The following is a 20346-nucleotide window of genomic DNA, read 5'->3' as shown; positions in this document are numbered from 1 at the left end:
AACACTGGTCCACAAGAGACCTCCCAGCTCCACGTAATACCAAATGGCAAAAATCTCCCAGAGATCTCCATCTCAACATCAAGACCCAGCTTCACTCAACGACCAGCAAGCTACAGTGCTGGACATCCTATGCCAAACAACTAGCTAGACAGGAACACAACCCCATCCATTGGCAGAGAGGCTGCCTAAAATCATAATAAGGCCACAGACACCACAAAATACACCACCAGACGTGGACGTGCCCACCAGAAAGACAAGATCTAGCCTCATCCACCAGAATTCAGGCACTAGTTCCCTCCACCAGGAAGCCTACACAACCCACTGAACCAACCTTAGCCGCTGGGGACAGATACCAAAAACAACGGGAACTACGAACCTGCAGCCTGTGAAAAGGAGACCCCAAACACAGTAAGATAGGCAAAATGAGACGACAGAAAAACACACAGCAGATGAAGGAGCAGGCTCAAAACACACTGGACTTAACAAATGAAGAGGAAATAGGTAGTCTACCTGAAAAAGAATTCAGAATAATGATAGTAAGGATGATCCAAAATCTTGGAAATAGAATAGACAAAATGCAAGAAACATTTAACAAGGATGTAGAAGAACTAAAGAGGAACCAAGCAATGATGAAAAACACAATAAATGAAATTAAAAATACTCTAGATGGGATCAATAGTAGAATAACTGAGGCAGAAGAAAGGATAAGTGACCTGGAAGATAAAATGGTGGAAATAACTACTACAGAGCAGGATAAAGAAAAAAGAATGAAAAGAACTGAGGACAGTCTCAGGGACCTCTGGGACAACATTAAACGTGCCAACATTCGAATTATAGGGGTACCAGAAGAAGAAGAGAAAAAGAAAGGGACTGAGAAAATTTTTGAAGAGATTATAGTTGAAAACTTCCCTAATATGGGAAAGGAAATAGTTAATCAAGTCCTGGAAGCACAGAGAGTCCCATACAGGATAAACCCAAGGAGGAACACGCCAAGACACATATTAATCAAACTGTCAAAAATTAAATATAAGGAAAACATATTAAAGGCAGCAAGGGAAAAAAAAACAAATAACACACAAGGGAATCCCCATAAGGTTAACATCTGATCTCTCAGCAGAAACTCTGCAAGCCAGAAGGGAGTGGCAGGATATACTTAAAGTCATGAAGGAGAAAAACCTACAACCAAGATTACTCTACCCAGCAAGGATCTCATTCAGATTCGATGGAGAAATTAAAACCTTTACAGACAAGCAAAAGCTGAGAGAGTTCAGCACCACCAAACCAGCTTTACAACAAATGCTAAAGGAAATTCTCTAGGCAAGAGACACAAGAGAAGGAAAACACCTACAATAACAAACCCAATACATTTAAGAAAATGGGAATAGGAACATACATATCGATAATTACCTTGAATGTAAATGGATTAAATGCTCCCACCAAAAGACACAGGCTGGCTGAACGGATACAAAAACAAGACCCATACATATGCTGTCTACAAGAGACCCACTTCAGACCTAGGGACACATACAGACTGAAAGTGAGGGGATGGAAAAAGATATTCCATGCAAATGGAAATCAAAAGAAAGCTGGAGTAGCAATTCTCATATCAGACAAAATAGACTTTAAAATAAAGACTATTACAAGAGACAAAGAAGGACACTATATAATGATCAAGGGATCGATCCAAGAGGAAGGTATAACAATTGTAAATATTTATGCACCCAACATAGGAGCACCTCAATACATAAGGCAAATACTAACAGCCATGAAAGGGGAAATTGACAGCAACACAATCATAGTAGGGGACTTTAACACCCCACTTTCACCAATGGACAGATCATCCAAAATGAAAATAAATAAGGAAACACAAGCTTTAAATGATACATTAAACAATATGGACGTAATTGATATTTATAGGACATTCCACCCAAAAACAACAGAATACACATTTTTCTCAAGTGCTCATGGAACATTCTCCAGGATAGATCATATCTTGGGTCACAAATCAAGCCTTGGTAAATTTAAGAAAATTGAAATCGTATCAAGTATCTTTTCTGACCACAACGCTATGAGACTAGATATCAATTACAGGAAAAGATCTGTAAAAAATACAAACACATGGAGGCTACACAATACATTACTTAATAACGAAGTGATTACTGAAGAAATCAAAGGGGAAATCAAAAAATACCTAGAAACAAATGACAATGGAGATACGACGACCCAAAACCTATGGGACACAGCAAAAGCAGTGCTAAGAGGGAAGTTTATAGCAATACAAGCCTACCTCAAGAAACAGGAAACATCTCGAATAAACAACCTAACCTTGCACCTAAAGCAATTAGAGAAAGAAGAACAAAAAAACCCCAAAGCCAGCAGAAGGAAAGAAATTATAAAGATCAGGTCAGAAATAAATGAAAAAGAAATGAAGGAAACAATAGCAAAAATCAATGAAACTAAAAGCTGGTTCTTTGAGAAGATAAACAAAATTGATAAACCATTAGCCAGACTCATCAAGAGAAAAAGGGAGAAGACTCAGATCAATAGAATTAGAAATGAAAAAGGAGAAGTAACCACTGACACTGCAGAAATACAAAGGATCATGAGAGATTACTACAAGCAAGTATATGCCAATAAAATGGACAACCTGGAAGAAATGGACAGATTCTTAGAAATGCACAACCTGCCGAGACTGAACCAGGAAGAAATAGAAAATATGAACAGACCAATCACAAGCACTGAAATTGAAACTGTGATTAAAAACCTTCCAACAAACAAAAGCCCAGGACCAGATGGCTTCACAGGCGAATTCTATCCAACATTTAGAGAAGAGCTAACACCTATCCTTCTCAAACTCTTCCAAAATATTGCAGAGGGAGGAATACTCCCCAACTCATTCTACGAGGCCACCATCACCCTGATACCAAAACCAGACAAAGATGTCACAAAGAAAGAAAACTACAGGCCAATATCACTGATGAACATAGATGCAAAAATCCTCAACAAAATACTAGCAAACAGAATCCAACAGCACATTAAAAGGATCATACACCATGATCAAGTGGGGTTTATCCCAGGAATGCAAGGATTCTTCAATATACGCAAATCAATCAATGTGATACACCATATTAACAAATTGAAGGAGAAAAACCATATGATCATCTCAATAGATGCAGAGAAAGCTTTCGACAAAATTCAACACCCATTTATGATAAAAGCCCTGCAGAAAGTAGGCATAGAGGGAACTTTCCTCAACATAATAAAGGCCATATATGACAAACCCACAGCCAACATTGTCCTCAATGGTGAAAAACTGAAACCATTTCCACTAAGATCAGGAACAAGACAAGGTTGCCCACTCTCACCACTATTATTCAACATAGTTTTGGAAGTGTTAGCCACAGCAATCAGAGAAGACAAAGAAATAAAAGGAATCCAAATCGGAAAAGAAGAAGTAAAGCTGTCACTATTTGCAGATGACATGATACTGTACATAGAGAATCCTAAAGATGCTACCAGAAAACTCCTAGAGCTAATCAATGAATTTGGTAAAGTAGCAGGATACAAAATTAATGCACAGAAATCTCTTGCATTTCTATACACTAATGACGAAAAATCTGAAAGTGAAATTAAGAAAACACTCCCATTTACCATTGCAACTAAAAGAATAAAATATCTAGGAATAAACCTACCTAAGGAGACAAAAGACCTGTATGCAGAAAATTATAAGACACTGATGAAAGAAATTAAAGATGATACAAATAGATGGAGAGATATACCATGTTCCTGGATTGGAAGAATCAACATTGTGAAAATGTCTCTACTACCCAAAGCAATCTACAGATTCAATGCAATCCCTATCAAACTACCACTGGCATTTTTCACAGAACTAGAACAAAAAATTTCACAATTTGTATGGAAACACAAAAGACCCCGAATAGCCAAAGCAATCTTGAGAACGAAAAATGGAGCTGGGGGAATCAGGCTCCCTGACTTCAGACTATATTACAAAGCTTCAGTAATCAAGACAGTTTGGTACTGGCACAAAAACAGAAATATAGATCAATGGAACAGGATAGAAAGCCCAGAGATAAACCCACACACATATGGTCAACTTATCTTTGATAAAGGAGGCAAGCATATACAGTGGAGAAAAGACAGCCTCTTCAATAAGTGGTGCTGGGAAAATTGGACAGGAACATGTAAAAGTATGAAATTAGAACACTCCCTGACACCATGCACAAAAATAAACTCAAAATGGATTAAAGACCTAAGTGTAAGGGCAGACACTATCAAACTCTTAGAGGAAAACATAGGCAGAACACTCTATGACATACATCACAGCAAGATTCTTTTTGACCCAGCTCCCAGAGAAATGGAAATAAGAACACAAATAAACAAATGGGACCTAATGAAACTGAAAAGCTTTTGCACAGCAAAGGAAACCATAAACAAGACCAAAAGACAACCCTCAGAATGGGAGAAAATATTTGCAAATGAAGCAACTGACAAAGGATTAATCTCCAAGATTTACAAGCAGCTCATGCAGCTCAATAACAAAAAAACGAACAACCCAATCCAAAAATGGGCAGAAGATCTAAATAGACATTTCTGCAAAGAAGATATACAGATGGCCTACAGACACATGAAAGAATGCTCAACATCATTAATCATTAGAGAAATGCAAATCAAAACTACAATGAGATATCATCTCACACCGGTCAGAATGGCCATCATCAAAAAATCTAGAAACAATAAATGCTGGAGAGGGTGTGGAGGAAAGGGAACACTCTTGCACTGTTGGTGGGAATGTAAATTGATACAGCCACTATGGAGAACAGTATGGAGGTTCCTTAAAAAACTACAAATAGAACTACCATACGACCCAGCGATCCCACTACTGGGCATATACCCTGAGAAAACCATAGGTCAAAAAGAGTCATGTACCAAAATGTTCATTGCAGCTCTATTTACAATAGCCAGGACATGGAAGCAACCTAAATGTCCATCGACAGATGAATGGATAAAGAAGATGTGGCACATATATACAATGGAATATTACTCAGCCATAAAAAGAAATGAAATGGAGGTATTTGTAATGAGGTGGATGGAGTTAGAGTCTGTCATACAGAGTGAAGTAAGTCAGAAAGAGAAAAACAAATACAGTATGCTAACACATATATATGGAATCTAAGGGAAAAAAAAAAAAAAAAAAGGCCATGAAGAACCTAGTGGCAAGACGGGAATAAAGACACAGACCTACTAGAGAATGGACTTGAGGATATGGGGAGGGGGTGGGGTGAGATGTGACAGGGTAAGAGAGTGTCATGGACATATATACACTACCAAATGTAAAATAGATAGCTAGTGGGAAGCAGCCGCATAGCACAGGGAGATCAGCTCGGTGCTTTGTGACCACCTAGAGGGGTGGGATGGGGAGGGTGGGAGGGAGGGAGATGCAAGAGGGAAGAGAAATGGGAACATATTGTATATGTATAACTGATTCACTTTGTTATAAAGCAGATGCTAACACACTATTGTAAGGCAATTATACTTCAATAAAGACGTTTGAAAAAAAAAATCATGTTGCCTTTTCTCCAGACAGCTTAAAAAAAAAAAAAGAAGACTAGTATGGGTGCTGTTGCATTAGATTCAAGATCAGATAGGATACATTTACCTGTAAGTATAGATAGATAGATAGATAGATAGATAGATAGATAGCATTAAGCTGGAGACAAAACAATTAATTGGAAGCAGGAATCTTAGAATTAAGATTAGAAGTAAGACATATTTGTCCTTAAAGTACTTTTTTTTTTAACATTTTCTGGTTTCTGTGGAATAACATTTTATTAATGCTGGTTTATGTTCACCTATTTAGTAAGAATGACAGAGATTTGGGGGATGAAGATTACTGTGAATCAGTTACCAATATTTTTGTAGATGGTCTTCATGAAGTCAGTCAACGGAGATGAGCACTTGGAAAGGTTGGATGACTTGGCATTTTTAAGAAGTTATGAGTGCCAATGAGAGGAACTGATTTGTAAGTAGCATTTAGAAGCCAGAAGGAGGCTATTTTTCCTTTCCCAGTGCTTCTAGGGATCCACTGGGGAGATCTATGAAGTGTCATTGTCAGAGGAAATCAAAGCTTCAATGACAATAAGCAGGTTGAAGGAGTGCTTTCTTAAAAAGGAAAATTTGGAAATAAATTATAGGACTTGTAAAAATACGATGGAAGTTGGCCTGTGGGTGTGCATATAGAAGGGAAAAGGAGAACTAGATGACACAGAACTCAGGAATGATGTAGGAGGTGAAAAGGATTTTCATTTAGAGCAGGAAGAGGAGTGAGGCAGGGTGGATCTTTAATGACAAAATTAATTCTAATTTATTTGGGATTACAGTAATTGTGTTTGAAAACCAGCTGTGCCATTTAGGTTCTGGGAGTTATTTTCCTCATTTGTAAAACTCAAATTCGAAATAGTCTTCTTTTTCCTACTGGATAACAACCCTCTGGCTCATCACCTAGAGAAACATTGCCTAAATCCTAAGGAACGAGTCTGAATTGTGCCACACAGTGTATCACTTATACGTAAAATGCATTTCTCTGTGACTCACTTGTAGTTATTCAAAAGACAAACATGTATTAAGTATGATGCTAAGTCAAAGTTCTTCATTTTTATAAAATAAAAGCTGGAAGAGCTGGAAAGCTGTACAGGAAAATAAATTCACCTGCTGTTTGCTGGCCAGCAGGTGTCTTGGAAAGATGTTCAGCTGTTTTGCTAATTCAGGGCTTTCTTTCTCTCCATTCTTCTGATTCTGAACAGGATTGAAAACACGGTTTCCCTTTGTAGTACCTAACCAGTTTTTCCACATTTGATTTGACAAATGTCACATTAAAATTCTATTGTTACTGGTATTGATAATTTATAAAAGCCAAAGAATGACATGAATCATATATACATGTATGTACATATATGTGTATGTGCATATATGTGTATGCATGGTTATACACACAGATATATACTTATACATATATATATTATTTCTTTTTTTTTCTTTTGTTTTTTTTTTTTTCTTTTTGGCTGCATTGGGTCTTCATTGCTGAGCGCGGGCTTTCTCTAGTTACGGCGAGTGGGGGGCTACTCTTCGTTGTGGTGCGTGGGCTTCTCATTGCGGTGGCTTCTCTTGTTGTGGAGCATGGGCTGTAGGTGCACAAGCTTCAGTAGCTGTAGCAAGAGGGCTCAGTAGTTGTGGCTCATGGGCTCTAGAGCGCAGGCTCAGTAGTCGTGGCACACTGGCTTAGCTGCTCCACGGCATGTGGAATCTTCCTGGACCGGGAGTCGAACCCATGTCCCCTGCATTGGCAGGTGGATTCTTAACCACTGCGCCAACAGGGAAGTCCTCCAATTTTTTACTGATCTCATGTAATATTTATTTTTTATTCTAGATATTGCATTTTTCAGTTCTAGAATGTATATTTCATATTTTTTGTAGTTTCTATTCTCTATTTTTTATTATAAGCATTTTTGTGTGTGTGTCTTTGATCATAGTTATGAAAGCTGCTTAAAATTATTTGTGTACTAATTCCAACATCTGGTTGATATCAGTGTTTGTCTCCATTCACTGCTTTTCTTCTAAGTACTGGTGGCATTTTATTGTTTCCTTGTAAGTCTATCTAATATTTTTTTGTAAAATTGCATTCTGGATGTTGTGAACAATCCATGGTAGAAAACTTAGGATTCTGATATGTTCTGAAGAACAGTTATCCATCTTATAGTTTTGTGTTATACTGGTTAACTTATCTGGACTCAAACACTCTTATCTTTCCTATGGAATGCAGCAACTATGATCACTGTTTTGTTCTTCTAGTCCAATCTGGGGTACTTGGAGTCTGCCTGGGGCATGTGTATATCTGTTATCGATGAGAGATTTGGGAAGAGTTTATACACATAGTTTGAGGTTCCCTGTCTGTGGCTTTCTTTTTTCCAGTATTTCTTCCTCACTTTACAGCAGCTGTGATCGTTCTTGGTTCTGTTTTCTGATTTTTCAAGACAGTAAAGTAAATAAATAAATAAATAAATAAGACAGTGAAATTGTGGGTTTCTCCTCGAGTTTCAGCCACCTTGCATGGGCAGTCTGAGGCACATCCATCATCTTCCTTCTGAGAATACAAATCCTCCTGGTTTAATTGTTTTGGGTTGTTCTTCAATGTCTTCAAGTATTTGAGATTTTTTTAAAATATATTTTATTTAGAATTCATAGCTGTTATCTGTGAGTGACCTAATTTAATAGGAGCTACTCCACAATTACTGAAAGTAGAACCTCCATATGCAGGTTTTATAGATGCTTCTGCCATTTAAAACCAAAATGTGGGGTTTTAAGGCAGATCATCAAAATCATGCAAAACTGTATGAAGAGAGCACAGTATGTGAGTAAGCAAATATAGTCTAAAAACATTCAAATAAAAACAGTGAAAAGTTGGTGAATTTTTAAATGTTTGCCATATTGTAGCAAAATTTCTATTTTTCCCATGATGTAAATTTTTCTAGACTATTTACTAAATGTATATATTATAGAACAGAATTTATTATATTATTCTCTATATAGTATACATATTCTAATCTCCAATAAAATATATAGTATAGGGAGAATAAATATTATTTGTTTTTTGTTTAGACTTTGTTCTCTAAGCCACAAATCCAACTAAATTTACTTAGTCTAGATACTATTCAGAAAAAAAAAATGTCAGACATAATTGTGTGGGTAATGATGACTGGCTTTTATGTCATTAACATTACATGACCTCAAATTAAGAATTTAATTAAGAGGTTGTAAGTCAATACTCTATAAAGGTTCACCATCTATTTGTAGTTCATTTACACTTGCAGTGTTTATATAATCTTAACCAAGTAACCAATATTGAATATAGCAATAAATATTGCTCTGTTGCTTTTGAATGGGAATAAATAGGTACAGTCTAATAGATTTAACTTATAATGAAAATGGGCTGCAATCTATAATACAACCTGCTGAAAATTCAGTAGAAGCTCAGATATTGAATGACTCTTCAAATTGGTCGTTAGAAACTACTTGGGGAACTTCCCTGACCAATACACTTTACTGATTTTTTAAAATAAACAACAAAATTGCTAATAAAATTTCAAAAGGCACCTGTTCCCTGATCACAAAGCAAGGCAATTAAATTATGAAAAGGTTAATTTTGAGCACATGATCAATAAATGTAACAGAAACAAATCAATGGAAAGAACTGAAAGAAAATAAATGTAAATTATATTAACATCTTTAGTTTATGATTGGAAAACTCTATGAAACAACAAAGGGGTGGTGACTGGGTAAGTTATTTCTTTTATTAAGTATGTAAACTGATAAGCTCTGCCAAGGACCAGGTTTTTTCTTCATGCCCTGATGAGAATTAGCCTTCTGAGTTAAAGAGCTGAGTTCAAATCTTAGTTATTGATCTTGGTAATTCATAACTTTGTGCATATTGTTTGTCTTCTCTGAGCTGCATTTTCTTCACTTGTAAAATGGGACTAATAAAATCTACATAATGGGGCTACTGGTGATTAAATCATATTACTTAATGAATATGAAATAGCTTCTTAATCAATGTTACTTCTATACCCATAATCCTTTTATAACCATGTCATTTTGCTCACATTTTATTCATTTAATGCTGTGGGTAATTTGGGATGTAATCCAATTCTATATTTTGGAACATACGACATACAGGAAAATAATTTTCACCAGCCATCTTCCCATCTCAGCTCCCTCCCATGATTCCTCAGATCTGAGAAAGTCCAGGCCTACCCAACTCTAGTTAGGTCTCACAGGGCTGTACCAAAGCAGGGCATGGGGAGTCTCACCCATACCTACAAAACAGAACCCAAAGTCAGGGTCAAGGTCAAGACTAGCCAGAGACGAGGGAGACAAAGATCACAGAGTAAAACTGACAATGTCCTGGGGCAGTTTTAGAGATACTGGCTCCTGCCTGAGATGGCTTTTGTGTAAGTAAAGTGGCTTTTGTTTGAAGAAGCTATAAGGGGCTTAACTATCTAACTTCATCCTGCTGACCAACAAGGTGTTTTGACCTCTTAAGAACAGGATTCCCAGCATATTTCTTCCTTCCTACTACCTATTTTTTTAATACTATAAATTATAATTTTAAAGACCTGGAAGAAAATCCCACTAAAATTACTAACAATGACAAACAGGTAATAGTTTGGGTTGATATACATGTGAACCATTGTGTATACTCTGTATAATCTGTAGGTAGCTATACTATATCTGTATCTAAATCCATATCTGTATCTATATATGATCACATGATCTAACAGGTTAGAACAGTTACAAATTCAGTCCTCTTGTCAGTCACTCAGCATACACATAAGCTTTCCGAATAAAGTCCATACTCATATAATATTCCCTCTGCCTGGTATGTTTGTTTTTTCCTTCATCTTCTGTATCAAATACATTTCTATTTCTCCTCCAAGATTCAGATCAGGATCACTTCCCACAATAAGCCCATCTTAATAGTATTTTCATTCCCAAACCCCCAAACCTTTTATGGTATCTGGCATAGTATGTGCTCAACATGTTTTTTTTTTTTTTTTTAAACATCTTTATTGGAATATAATTGCTTTACCATGGTGTGTTAGTTTCTGCTTTATAACAAAATGAATCAGTTATAATATACATATATCCCCATATCTCTTCCCTCTTGCGTCTCCCTCCCTCCCACCCTCCCTATCCCACCCCTCTAGGTGGTCACAAAGCACCGAGCTGATCTCCCTGTGCTATGCGGCTGCTTCCCACTAGCTATCTATTTTACATTTGGTAGTGTATATATGTCCATGCCACTCTCTCACTTTGTCCCAGCCTACCCTTCCCCCTTCCCATATCCTCAAGTCCATTCTCTAGTAGGTCTGCGTCTTTATTCCCGTCTTGCCCCTAGGTTCTTCGTGACTTTTTTTTTTTTTCTTAGATTCCATATATATGTGTTAGCATACAGTATTTGTTTTTCTCTTTCTGACTTACTTCACTCTGTATGACAGACTCTAGGTCCATCCACCTCACTACAAATAATTCAATTTTGTTTCTTTTTATGGCTGAGTAATATTCCATTGTATACATGTGCTACATCTTTATCCATTCATCTGTTGATGGATACTTAGGTTGCTTCCATGTCCTGGCTATTGTAAATAGAGCTGCAGTGAACATTGTGGTACATGACTCTTTTTGAATTATGGTTTTCTCAAGGTATATGCCCAGTAGTGGGATTGCTGGGTCATATGGTAGTTCTATTTTTAGTTTTTTAAGGAACCTCCATACTGTTCTCCATAGTGGCTGTATCAATTTACATTCCCACCAACAGTGCAAGAGGGTTCCCTTTTCTGCACACCCTCTCCAGCATTTATTGTTTGTAGATTTTTTGATGATGGCCATTCTGACTGGTGTGAGATGATACCTCATTGTAGTTTTGATTTGCATTTCTCTAATGATTCATGATGTTGAGCATTCTTTCATGTGTTTGTTGGCAATCTGTATATCTTCTTTGGAGAAATGTCTGTTTAGGTCTTCTGCCCATTTTTGGATTGGGTTGGCTCAACATGTATTTTATGAAATAATAATTGTACAGCTAAATGCAAAATAATGATGAATGACAGAAGAGAAACCTTATTTATTTACTAATAAATCATTTACCAACCTAGAGAATACAATGTCTAAAGGTAGAGAGGTAATGTTCTGGGGTTGATTGAATTATTTTAAAATTTGTAACCTGACAAATTTCACAAAATGGCTGAAATGCAGAATGGAGATTTCAGTAAGACTTGTGTCAATAACATGAAGATAACAGAAGACTTTTTTAAAAGTATGTTTTAGAGACAAGATTTTCTAATTATGTATTAGAGGTTAAAAATTAAGAAGATAGCTTTAGAGTTCATATTTAAGACCCAGAAAAAAAAAATGTTCGCTTGATAACACATGCTACTTATGTAGTGTACTTAATTAAGTCAGATATTTAATTATAACTGATTATTCCATTTTCATTTAATTTAATGCTCTGGAAAACATCCTATCTTAATTTCATTTTAAAATGCAGCAAAATCATCCCACACACCTTCATTTGTTCATCTTTTTTAGGTTTATTCCCTGCTGTCCTGAATCTTGCTTCCAATGCTCTCATCACCACAAATGCAACATGTGGAGAAAAAGGACCTGAAATGTATTGCAAATTGGTAGAGCACGTCCCTGGGCAGCCCGTGAGGAACCCTCAATGTCGGATCTGCCATCAAAACAGCAGCAATCCACACCGTACGTATTTTAGGATGAATTTGTGTGGCACTGGGTAGGAGTTGTAATTGATGATGTTGAGGCCAAAGTGCATTAAAGTCAAAAGGTTTGTGGTCCCCCAAATTTCTAGAACTTTTCTTCCACTGTGAACCTTACAGCCCCTCTCTGTCACTTAACAAACGTTACTGGAATTCCTTATGTGTAGTGGGTGTGGTGCTTGAAGAGAGATTTCTAGCTAAAGACTTGTGGCAGTCCTTAAGTTTATCACTTGCAGAAGATTATCTGAAGATGTGGTTATTAATTCATGTTTTAGTCATTCAGTGGTCACTTATATGCCAGGTACTGTGCTGGGGATCCAACAGGAATAAGATGTGGCCCCTGGCTCAGTTGAAGAAGTGGCAAAAAGCAGATTATTGCTGTATAATGTGGTAGGTACCAAGGAAAGAATGAGCATAGGGGCTTTAGGGAGAAAGGGGAGGGTTACAAATTCAGTCCTGGTGTAGATGAAGGCTTGCCAGAAGTGACATCTAAACTGAGACCCAAGGACAAATATGAGCTGAGTAGGTAAAGGGGAGACAGAGGGAAGAGAAGGAATGCCAGGAAGAGGTTTCAGAATAAGGCGGAAAACAGTACTTGCTCAGGGAACTACAGGTAGTCAGGAATGGCTGCAACTGAAAGTGTCAGAGGGCAGAGGGTAGGGATGAGTCTGGTGCAGGGCTGGAATCAGACTATACGGTTCTTAAACACCACAGGAAGAGTGTTTCAAGGAGAGGTATCATACAAAGCCCTCTTGGGTGGCCTCTAGGAACCACACTGATATCTCAGACTCATTCATACGTTTATTCAGCAAGCATTTGAACACTGGCTACCAGAAATGAATTCTACTGGAGCAGAGTGTTGAATCATACATAGTCCTTGACTTAAAGGACTTAGAGGGGGGAATAGGTGAAACAAAACTAAATTGAGTGCTAAGGGAACATCTAGAGATTCCTGGGAGAAAGTGACCATGTACGGAGAAAATACGAGTTAGTAAGATGAAAAGGGGAAAAGTATAATATATAAAAAAAGAATACATAAATCTTGAAGGCATGAAACAGCATGATCTATTCAAAGAACTATAAGTAATTAGGTTTAATGAGTAAAGAATTTATGTGGAGAAGGGGAGAATGGTGTGAGATAATTCTAGAGATGGAGGTTGATTTATAGATATATTGATACATTGGGAAATCATCAAATATTGGGGAGATTAATGAAGTGAATAATGTCAATGAGGTGCTTTATAATAAAGTTTCACAATTATACTATTTTAAAATTTACTTAGTTTTTTTTCTCTTTTTAAAAAAAGTTGTAATGCTCATAAAATGAAGAAAGCTTTCTCTCACAGTTTATATCTTTTAATCTCAAAAGAAAGTTGGGAGGCACTGTGCATTCTTTCTTGGAGCTGGTTAAAGGGAAGAATGCATAGTCCCTTCTCTATTATACAATTTAGAGATACTGAAAACGTTAATATGTTTGGAGAACTGGGACTTTTGTGAATACAATAGCTGGCCTTGTATATCACAGACTGTTAAAAAAAAAAAAGTTAAGAAACCAAAGATGGCAAGCATTAGAAACCTTCCTTGCCTGTTAAATGACTCTGGTTATTTTCTATGGTGTAGATTGTTATGGGTGTAGGAGTCGGGAATATTGGAACACATCCTATCTGTTTGCTGTTCTTGTACAGAACGTTTAGGGCAAAAAACCTAGGTCAGAGCCCTGGGGAAACATCAAAAACAAGAAAATCGAGGTAAATAAGTGAAAATAAAATGAATTAAAAAATAAATGAATTGATGGACTATGAGCTTTAGGTTTGTTAGAGAAGAAGATGAAGCCTGATAGGGAGAAATTGCCATTGTTGCAAGAATTGGTAGCCTTGATGATTTCACAGAGAATGTGAGAAAGCCTGGAGGCATGGAATGACTGGGAGGGAATGATGGGGGTGGTTGGGAGTGTGTAGATGTGTGTTTAGGATGGGCTGGGCAGAGGAAGAGAGTTAGAGAGATAAAGTACGAAAATCATATATATGTGTGTTTGTGTGTGTGTGTGTGCATATATACATGTGTATGTATGTGTATATATGTATGGTTATCTATATATACATGTTCATAAAATATAAATATTTATAGTTCCTGTCTATAAGTACAATGTTAGGGTAAATAAGACTTGGATATAGAAGACAATTAAACAGATATTCTAAACAGTAAACTCAGGGCTATACCTTAGGGTACATATTATCAATGATGTAGAATTTCTAAGAAGGAAAACATCAGTAGGAACTGAAGTAGCAAGAGAAAGTTCCAAGAAGGTGGTCAGACTCAGAAGGGCTCTAAAACCTGAATTCCCCGAGATAAGAGGGAAAAGCATTCCAGGAAAGGAGAAAAAGATGGAAATGTGTAAATAGAGACAGGATGGAAGGAAGGTGCAGTGATTCAGGTAGAAAATAATTGAGTGGACACTCTTGGTAGCAAAATCAGTGAGATGTATTCACCAAATTAAGTCTACGAGTGACTGTCACTCCCTTCTTCAGAGTTCCATATTCAGGGTCTTTCAGTGGAAGACATCTGTATGTAGGCAATCCCACCCCATATTTTCGCTTTGGGACAAAAAAGTGAATAAATTGTTTTAGTAAAGGCACATATGAGGTATGTTTTTGTATTTCCCATTTTATTTAGTTGTGGTAAGTTTTTAAAACTTATCACAGCCTACATTTACTTTGATTAATTTAATTTCAAATTACCAGCTTCATTACATTTCAAAATCCTGTTGTGGAACCAGAAATTTAGAAAGAATAATACCCCACAATAATAAAAAATCTAGCAATAATCAACATGGATATATTTTAGTAAAAGTTGAAGCAACAGATGATAAAATTCCACAAATTCACTGAACAGCTAGAATTAATCTGGAAGGTTGGTACTTAAGTACCATACAAAGAAAAGGAAATTTGAACCTCCTGACTGTTAATAGATTGTGCTTTCCAATTAAAATAGCAGTTTGAAAGGTTTACTTCATCAATGATTCCCTCGCCAATTTTCAGATGCAGTTAGCCTTTGGATTGACTTGAGTCACTATCCCTGTTGAGGATGTTATAAGTTTTTATCTCTTTTTAAATAAGGGAAGTATGCCAACAATTAATCAGTATTTTCAAATTAATTATGATTAAAGTTTCATAATGGGGATTATGGTTAATTGTTGATTCATCTCCCAGTCTTCCTTTTCATGACTAATTCTCATATCAATTTGACCTGAGGTGACAGATATCAAAATTTCCAATTAGATAGCTCCTCTCACAGCTACCTTATGAGCCACAAGTGTGATTTGGAAGTGTGGTTGTGTGTGTGTTTTTCTATCACATGTTAAACCCACAATCTGTGAAGAAGATTCAGGAGGATGTTTAAGGAATGTTTGCTGTGATATTTATTTTTCTTCAGAACCAATGCCAGTAATATTTCATTTATGGTTCTGATTCCTAATGTGCCAATTTCAGCGCCCACTCATACCACCAAGGACATTTATTTGATATTTAGTTATGCTTCTTGTATTTGTTGATGTTATAAAGACCTAACACTTTCCCTAGCTTCAGCAGAACAAGTTAACTAGTGCTAATTATTAAATTTAGTCAGCAATTTTACTTTTCATTAATGAGATAAGGTGCCTCATCTCAGTGGACTGCTAATGTGATAAGACTTGGTACAAAACAAAGTCCATCCAGATGTTCAGCTGAATTAAGTAATTTACCAGTAAAAATAGATTCTTTTTGTCCTGTCTTATATACTCATGTTACCATAAGTAAATCAAAGATATAAGCCTTTATATTTTCAGTTAAACAGGTTATAGCAGACTACGTTAATAAAATTAATATGTAATAAAAATGTTCACAATCTGAAAATGGCAAATTTAATGAATATTTAGTTTTTGTAAATTTTTTGAAGATGATTTTTCTTTACTATCAGACACCTATTGCATTGAGGACTTCTTTTTGCTTTTGGTTTTTATCTTCAAAAATTTTATTAAATGTAATTTGTCGGGGCTTCCCTGGTGGCGCAGTGGTTGAGAATCTGCCTGCCAATGCAGGGGACACGGGTTCGAGCCCTGGTCTGGGAAGATCCCACGTGCCACGGAGCAACTAGGCCCGTGAGCCACAACTACTGAGCCTGTGCGTCTGGAGCCTATGCCCCGCAACGGGAGGGGCCGCGATGGTGAGAGGCCCGCGCACCGCGATGAAGAGTGGCCCCCGCTTGCCACACTAGAGAAAGCCCTCGCAGAGAAACGAAGACCCAACACAGCCAAAAATAAAATAAATAAACAAAGTAAACAATGCCTTAAAAAAAAAAATTCTTATAAAAATGTAATTTGTCCCCAGTAAAGATTCAGAATCCTGCATATTTTAAACAGATGTATAATTAATTCTACGTATATGCATAATAATGGCTAGAATATTAATGGTTTTAATGTTTCTCTGGTACCCCTGTGAGTTGAGAGTTCCCATCCAATTACTGGTCCATGGCAAAATGAGAAAATGAAAACAAAATTCCAAATTTTTTATGAAGATAAAATGAATGCCTTTTAAAGAATTATCCTTCATTTTAATATTGTGTTGTTTTAAAACTTTTGTTGTTTTTAAATGTCCTCCATTTTATGAAATAAGTGATATTTTAAATGATAGCAAGAGTAGGCTGAACGCTACTATTACTTTGAGAAATAAAGAGCTAGAACTCCCGTATCAAGTCCACAAATCTCTTTCACACACATTTAATTTTTTTTTTTTTTTTTTACTTTTTTCTGAGAGTTAAGATTCTGGGTACCTGTGCTATGAGTGGAGTTATGTTATCCTCACTTCAGGAATGACACAGAGTTTAAGTGACTTGCCCATGGTCAGTTAAGTGCTAAAAGGTGGATCCAGATAGACTGTCCAGCTCCTCATACTCCAGCACTTCATGGTTCAAATCTTATGCTCTTTCATCACCATTATCATTAAAACACCTGGCTAGATTACTACATTATGTCCACAGATTGAAAGTCCGTGATTGTTCCCCATAGTGATATGGCTTGTTTATTATTTGAAATATTCCTTCAATTTGCAAAAAATGATTATGTTCTAATAAAAGGGTATTCTTAGGCCATTCATTTGAAACATCTTCCCAAGGAATTAGTGTTATAAAAGTTCTCACGACTGACACTCCAAAGCATAATTAATCAGAGTAGCAGGGAAGCTAACCTCCACTTTGTTTACATTTCTGTGGGCAAATAGGCTGACTTCCAAGTGAGATGTTAGGAAGTTAAGAAATCTTACTGCAGCCCTAGGAATAGAAATAGGAACATCCCCAGCAAACTGCCTTCCTGCCATCCTCACCCGTGCCTGAGCTGGGCCGGATCAGAGGAGGAACAAGTTCTGTTCCTCCTTACTTGGGAAATGAGAAGCACAGATTGCAGATAAGAACCAATGACTGCATCCAAAAAGGAACAAGAGCTTTGGCACTCCAGAGGTAACGGTTGCTGTTGTGAGATGCATGGAACTAAGTGGGAGGAGATGAGGAATCTGTGAGTTTTGAGGATTGTAAGAAGGAACTGTGGGGGGAGGTGGCAACGATTGTCCACACCTCCTGTTTTTTATTGCCAATCTCCTTTTTAATTTTCACAATACTTCCTGTTCTCATGTATCTGGAGTAAAGACAAGGGGAGATCCATGTTTAGTTAGTAGGATGGAGTTTCATGTGCCGAGCTCTCTTTGCTTGCTTTTATTGTCCAGACCCCTCCACTGAGTTAGTGATTATGGGGACAGGCACCGCTGGATGGGAGATTTGGAGTATCTTTCATTATATTTTTAAATAGTGGTTTAAATAGAAAGTTGGCATATTGAGGACTGACTGCAAAAAGCCTCATAGGATGGATTTGACAGCATTTTCTATTAAAACCAGATACATATTGAATTGCCCAAGTCCTGGCAATAATGTATGTGTCAGAAGGGCAAATCTTCAAGTACCTTTCAACCACAATTCAGGATTTTATGTTTCTGTTCAAAAAGTTGATGTCATACTAGAGCTGCCTCAAACAGTAGAGTTTTTGCTTCTTTGAATGATTGACACATCAATTAGACTTCAATATCATTTCTTCACACTTAATTTCTGTAGTTATCTTTAAAGTTGCCCGTTTTAGTTGATGGCCAGAGTGCTGAACAGCTTCTTCTCTTATAGTCTTTAACCATTTCACACTACCTTGCGGAGCGCTGTGAAAAAGTCGACAGTAACCAAATTTTGTTAAAGATATGAATTGCTCTCTCTTTATGTTATTTTAATGTTTGACCTTCACATGATGATGGTTTTAACTTAGTTTTACTTTTCACTTTAAAAAAACAGCTATAAATTCTTCATATGATCTTTTCTCCTTTCACATGCTGCTGCTGATTCAATAGTGAGACACCCGATTACAAATGCTATTGATGGAAAGAACACTTGGTGGCAGAGTCCCAGTATTAAGAATGGAATCGAATACCATTATGTGACAATTACACTGGATTTACAGCAGGTATTATGCCTTTTTTTACTTTTCATTTTATTTTTTTATCATTTTCCACTTTGAAATTGGATCTTGGATTTGCTATTTGTGTAGTTAGTAGTTCTTGGGTAAAAGGATACTCTTTCTTATTACCCTCCATTGTTTTCTTGATACAGTGAACAAAGGGGCTTATTCATTTAGTAAATTGCTATTTAAAAATATTTGGCATTTATTTCTAAAGCACAACTATTTGGGTTGGCCCAGAAGTTCATTCAGTTTTTTCCATAACACCTTACGGAAAAACCCAAACTCACTTTTGGGCCAGCCCAATAAAATGAATTCGCATGAGAAGTTTAGAACTGAATTAGGAGCTGACTCTGTTTTGACCAATGAGAGTTAATGATAAAAATGTTGATCAATGAAATCTTACATAAAGAAAATATAATAGTGCCATTTTTAAACTTTTAAAATAATAGAGTGCTCCCACTCTGCTCATGGTGGGTGTACGAAAAGGTTCTTGGATAACAGGACTCTTGAGTACATTGCCTCTCATTACTGGGAGTTGAGCATGATGTGACGGTTGATTCTTAAATTAAAGTTGGGCCAGTAATGAGGTAACAAGCCTTGTAGTTGTATAAAATTGATGTTGGAAGTTGTTAGCGTTTGTGGTACATAGGTCTAGGTGCCTTCTACCTTAATTTTTTTCTTCTTTCTGTTTACAATATTCAGGTCAGGTGGAAAGTATTCATCAAAAATTATTTAGGCTTGCAAATAAGATGGAGTCTGGAAAAATGTTCCCATATTTTACTGTTATTACAAATACAGAAGTTTATTTGATTGACTGAAGGCTGAGACTGGAAATGTTGAACTTAGATGACTTTTTTAACTCAACCTGTTTCTCTCCCACTCTCTGAGATAGCATAGGAAAGATACTTAGGCATTCCTCCCTGACCCAGTAGAGGCAGAGCAGCAAAGGGGCTTGGGGTTAGTGGAGAGGATATGGCTAAAATAGTTAATGACAGATACCATAACTGCAGAGCTTGTGTTTCCACATGTGATCACAGTGGAGGAAAGCACTAGCCAGTGGGAGTTTGTCACATTCTCAGGAGGCCAGATAGGCACCAGGCATTTCCCTAATGGATGCTGTTTGTCATCAGTAGGATACGAACTACCCACTTCAGGTTTGGGGCCCATTTTGGCCAGGGTGCACATATTCAGGAATTGCAAAGGGCCAGTTGGTGGGTCTCACAGCAGATACTCTTTCCACCCATTTGGAACTCCTCAGGACTTGAGCAACAGGGTAGCAGCAGGGCTCAGTGCTGCAGCTAAATTGCCAACTGGCATGTATTTATTTCTACCCATACCGGCAGCTGAATGTCAGCCTTGAGTTAACAGTATTTCTCAGGAAATCTCAGAGCACAATCAGGGAAGGCAGGCAAACTACTACATTGATCAATTATGCTTTAGTTCAATGAAGTCTTATGCATGAAGTCCCTGAAAATC

General features: G+C 36.9%; 1 protein-coding gene across 1 annotated transcript in view; it reads left to right on the top strand.

Annotated features, from left to right (window-relative positions):
- The window catches only part of LAMA2 (laminin subunit alpha 2), a 646015-nt gene that overhangs the window by 168229 nt on the left and 457440 nt on the right, over positions 1-20346 (top strand). The window contains exons 2-3 of the mRNA XM_007190832.3: positions 12160-12330; positions 18761-18873. Coding sequence (XP_007190894.2) covers positions 12160-12330; positions 18761-18873 — 284 coding nt within the window. The remainder of the gene's footprint in view (positions 1-12159; positions 12331-18760; positions 18874-20346) is intronic.

The sequence above is a fragment of the Balaenoptera acutorostrata genome, chromosome 14, assembly GCF_949987535.1.
Source record: "Balaenoptera acutorostrata chromosome 14, mBalAcu1.1, whole genome shotgun sequence".
Classification (NCBI taxonomy): Eukaryota; Metazoa; Chordata; class Mammalia; order Artiodactyla; family Balaenopteridae; genus Balaenoptera; species Balaenoptera acutorostrata.
This window is presented reverse-complemented; position numbering and strand designations above follow the sequence as displayed.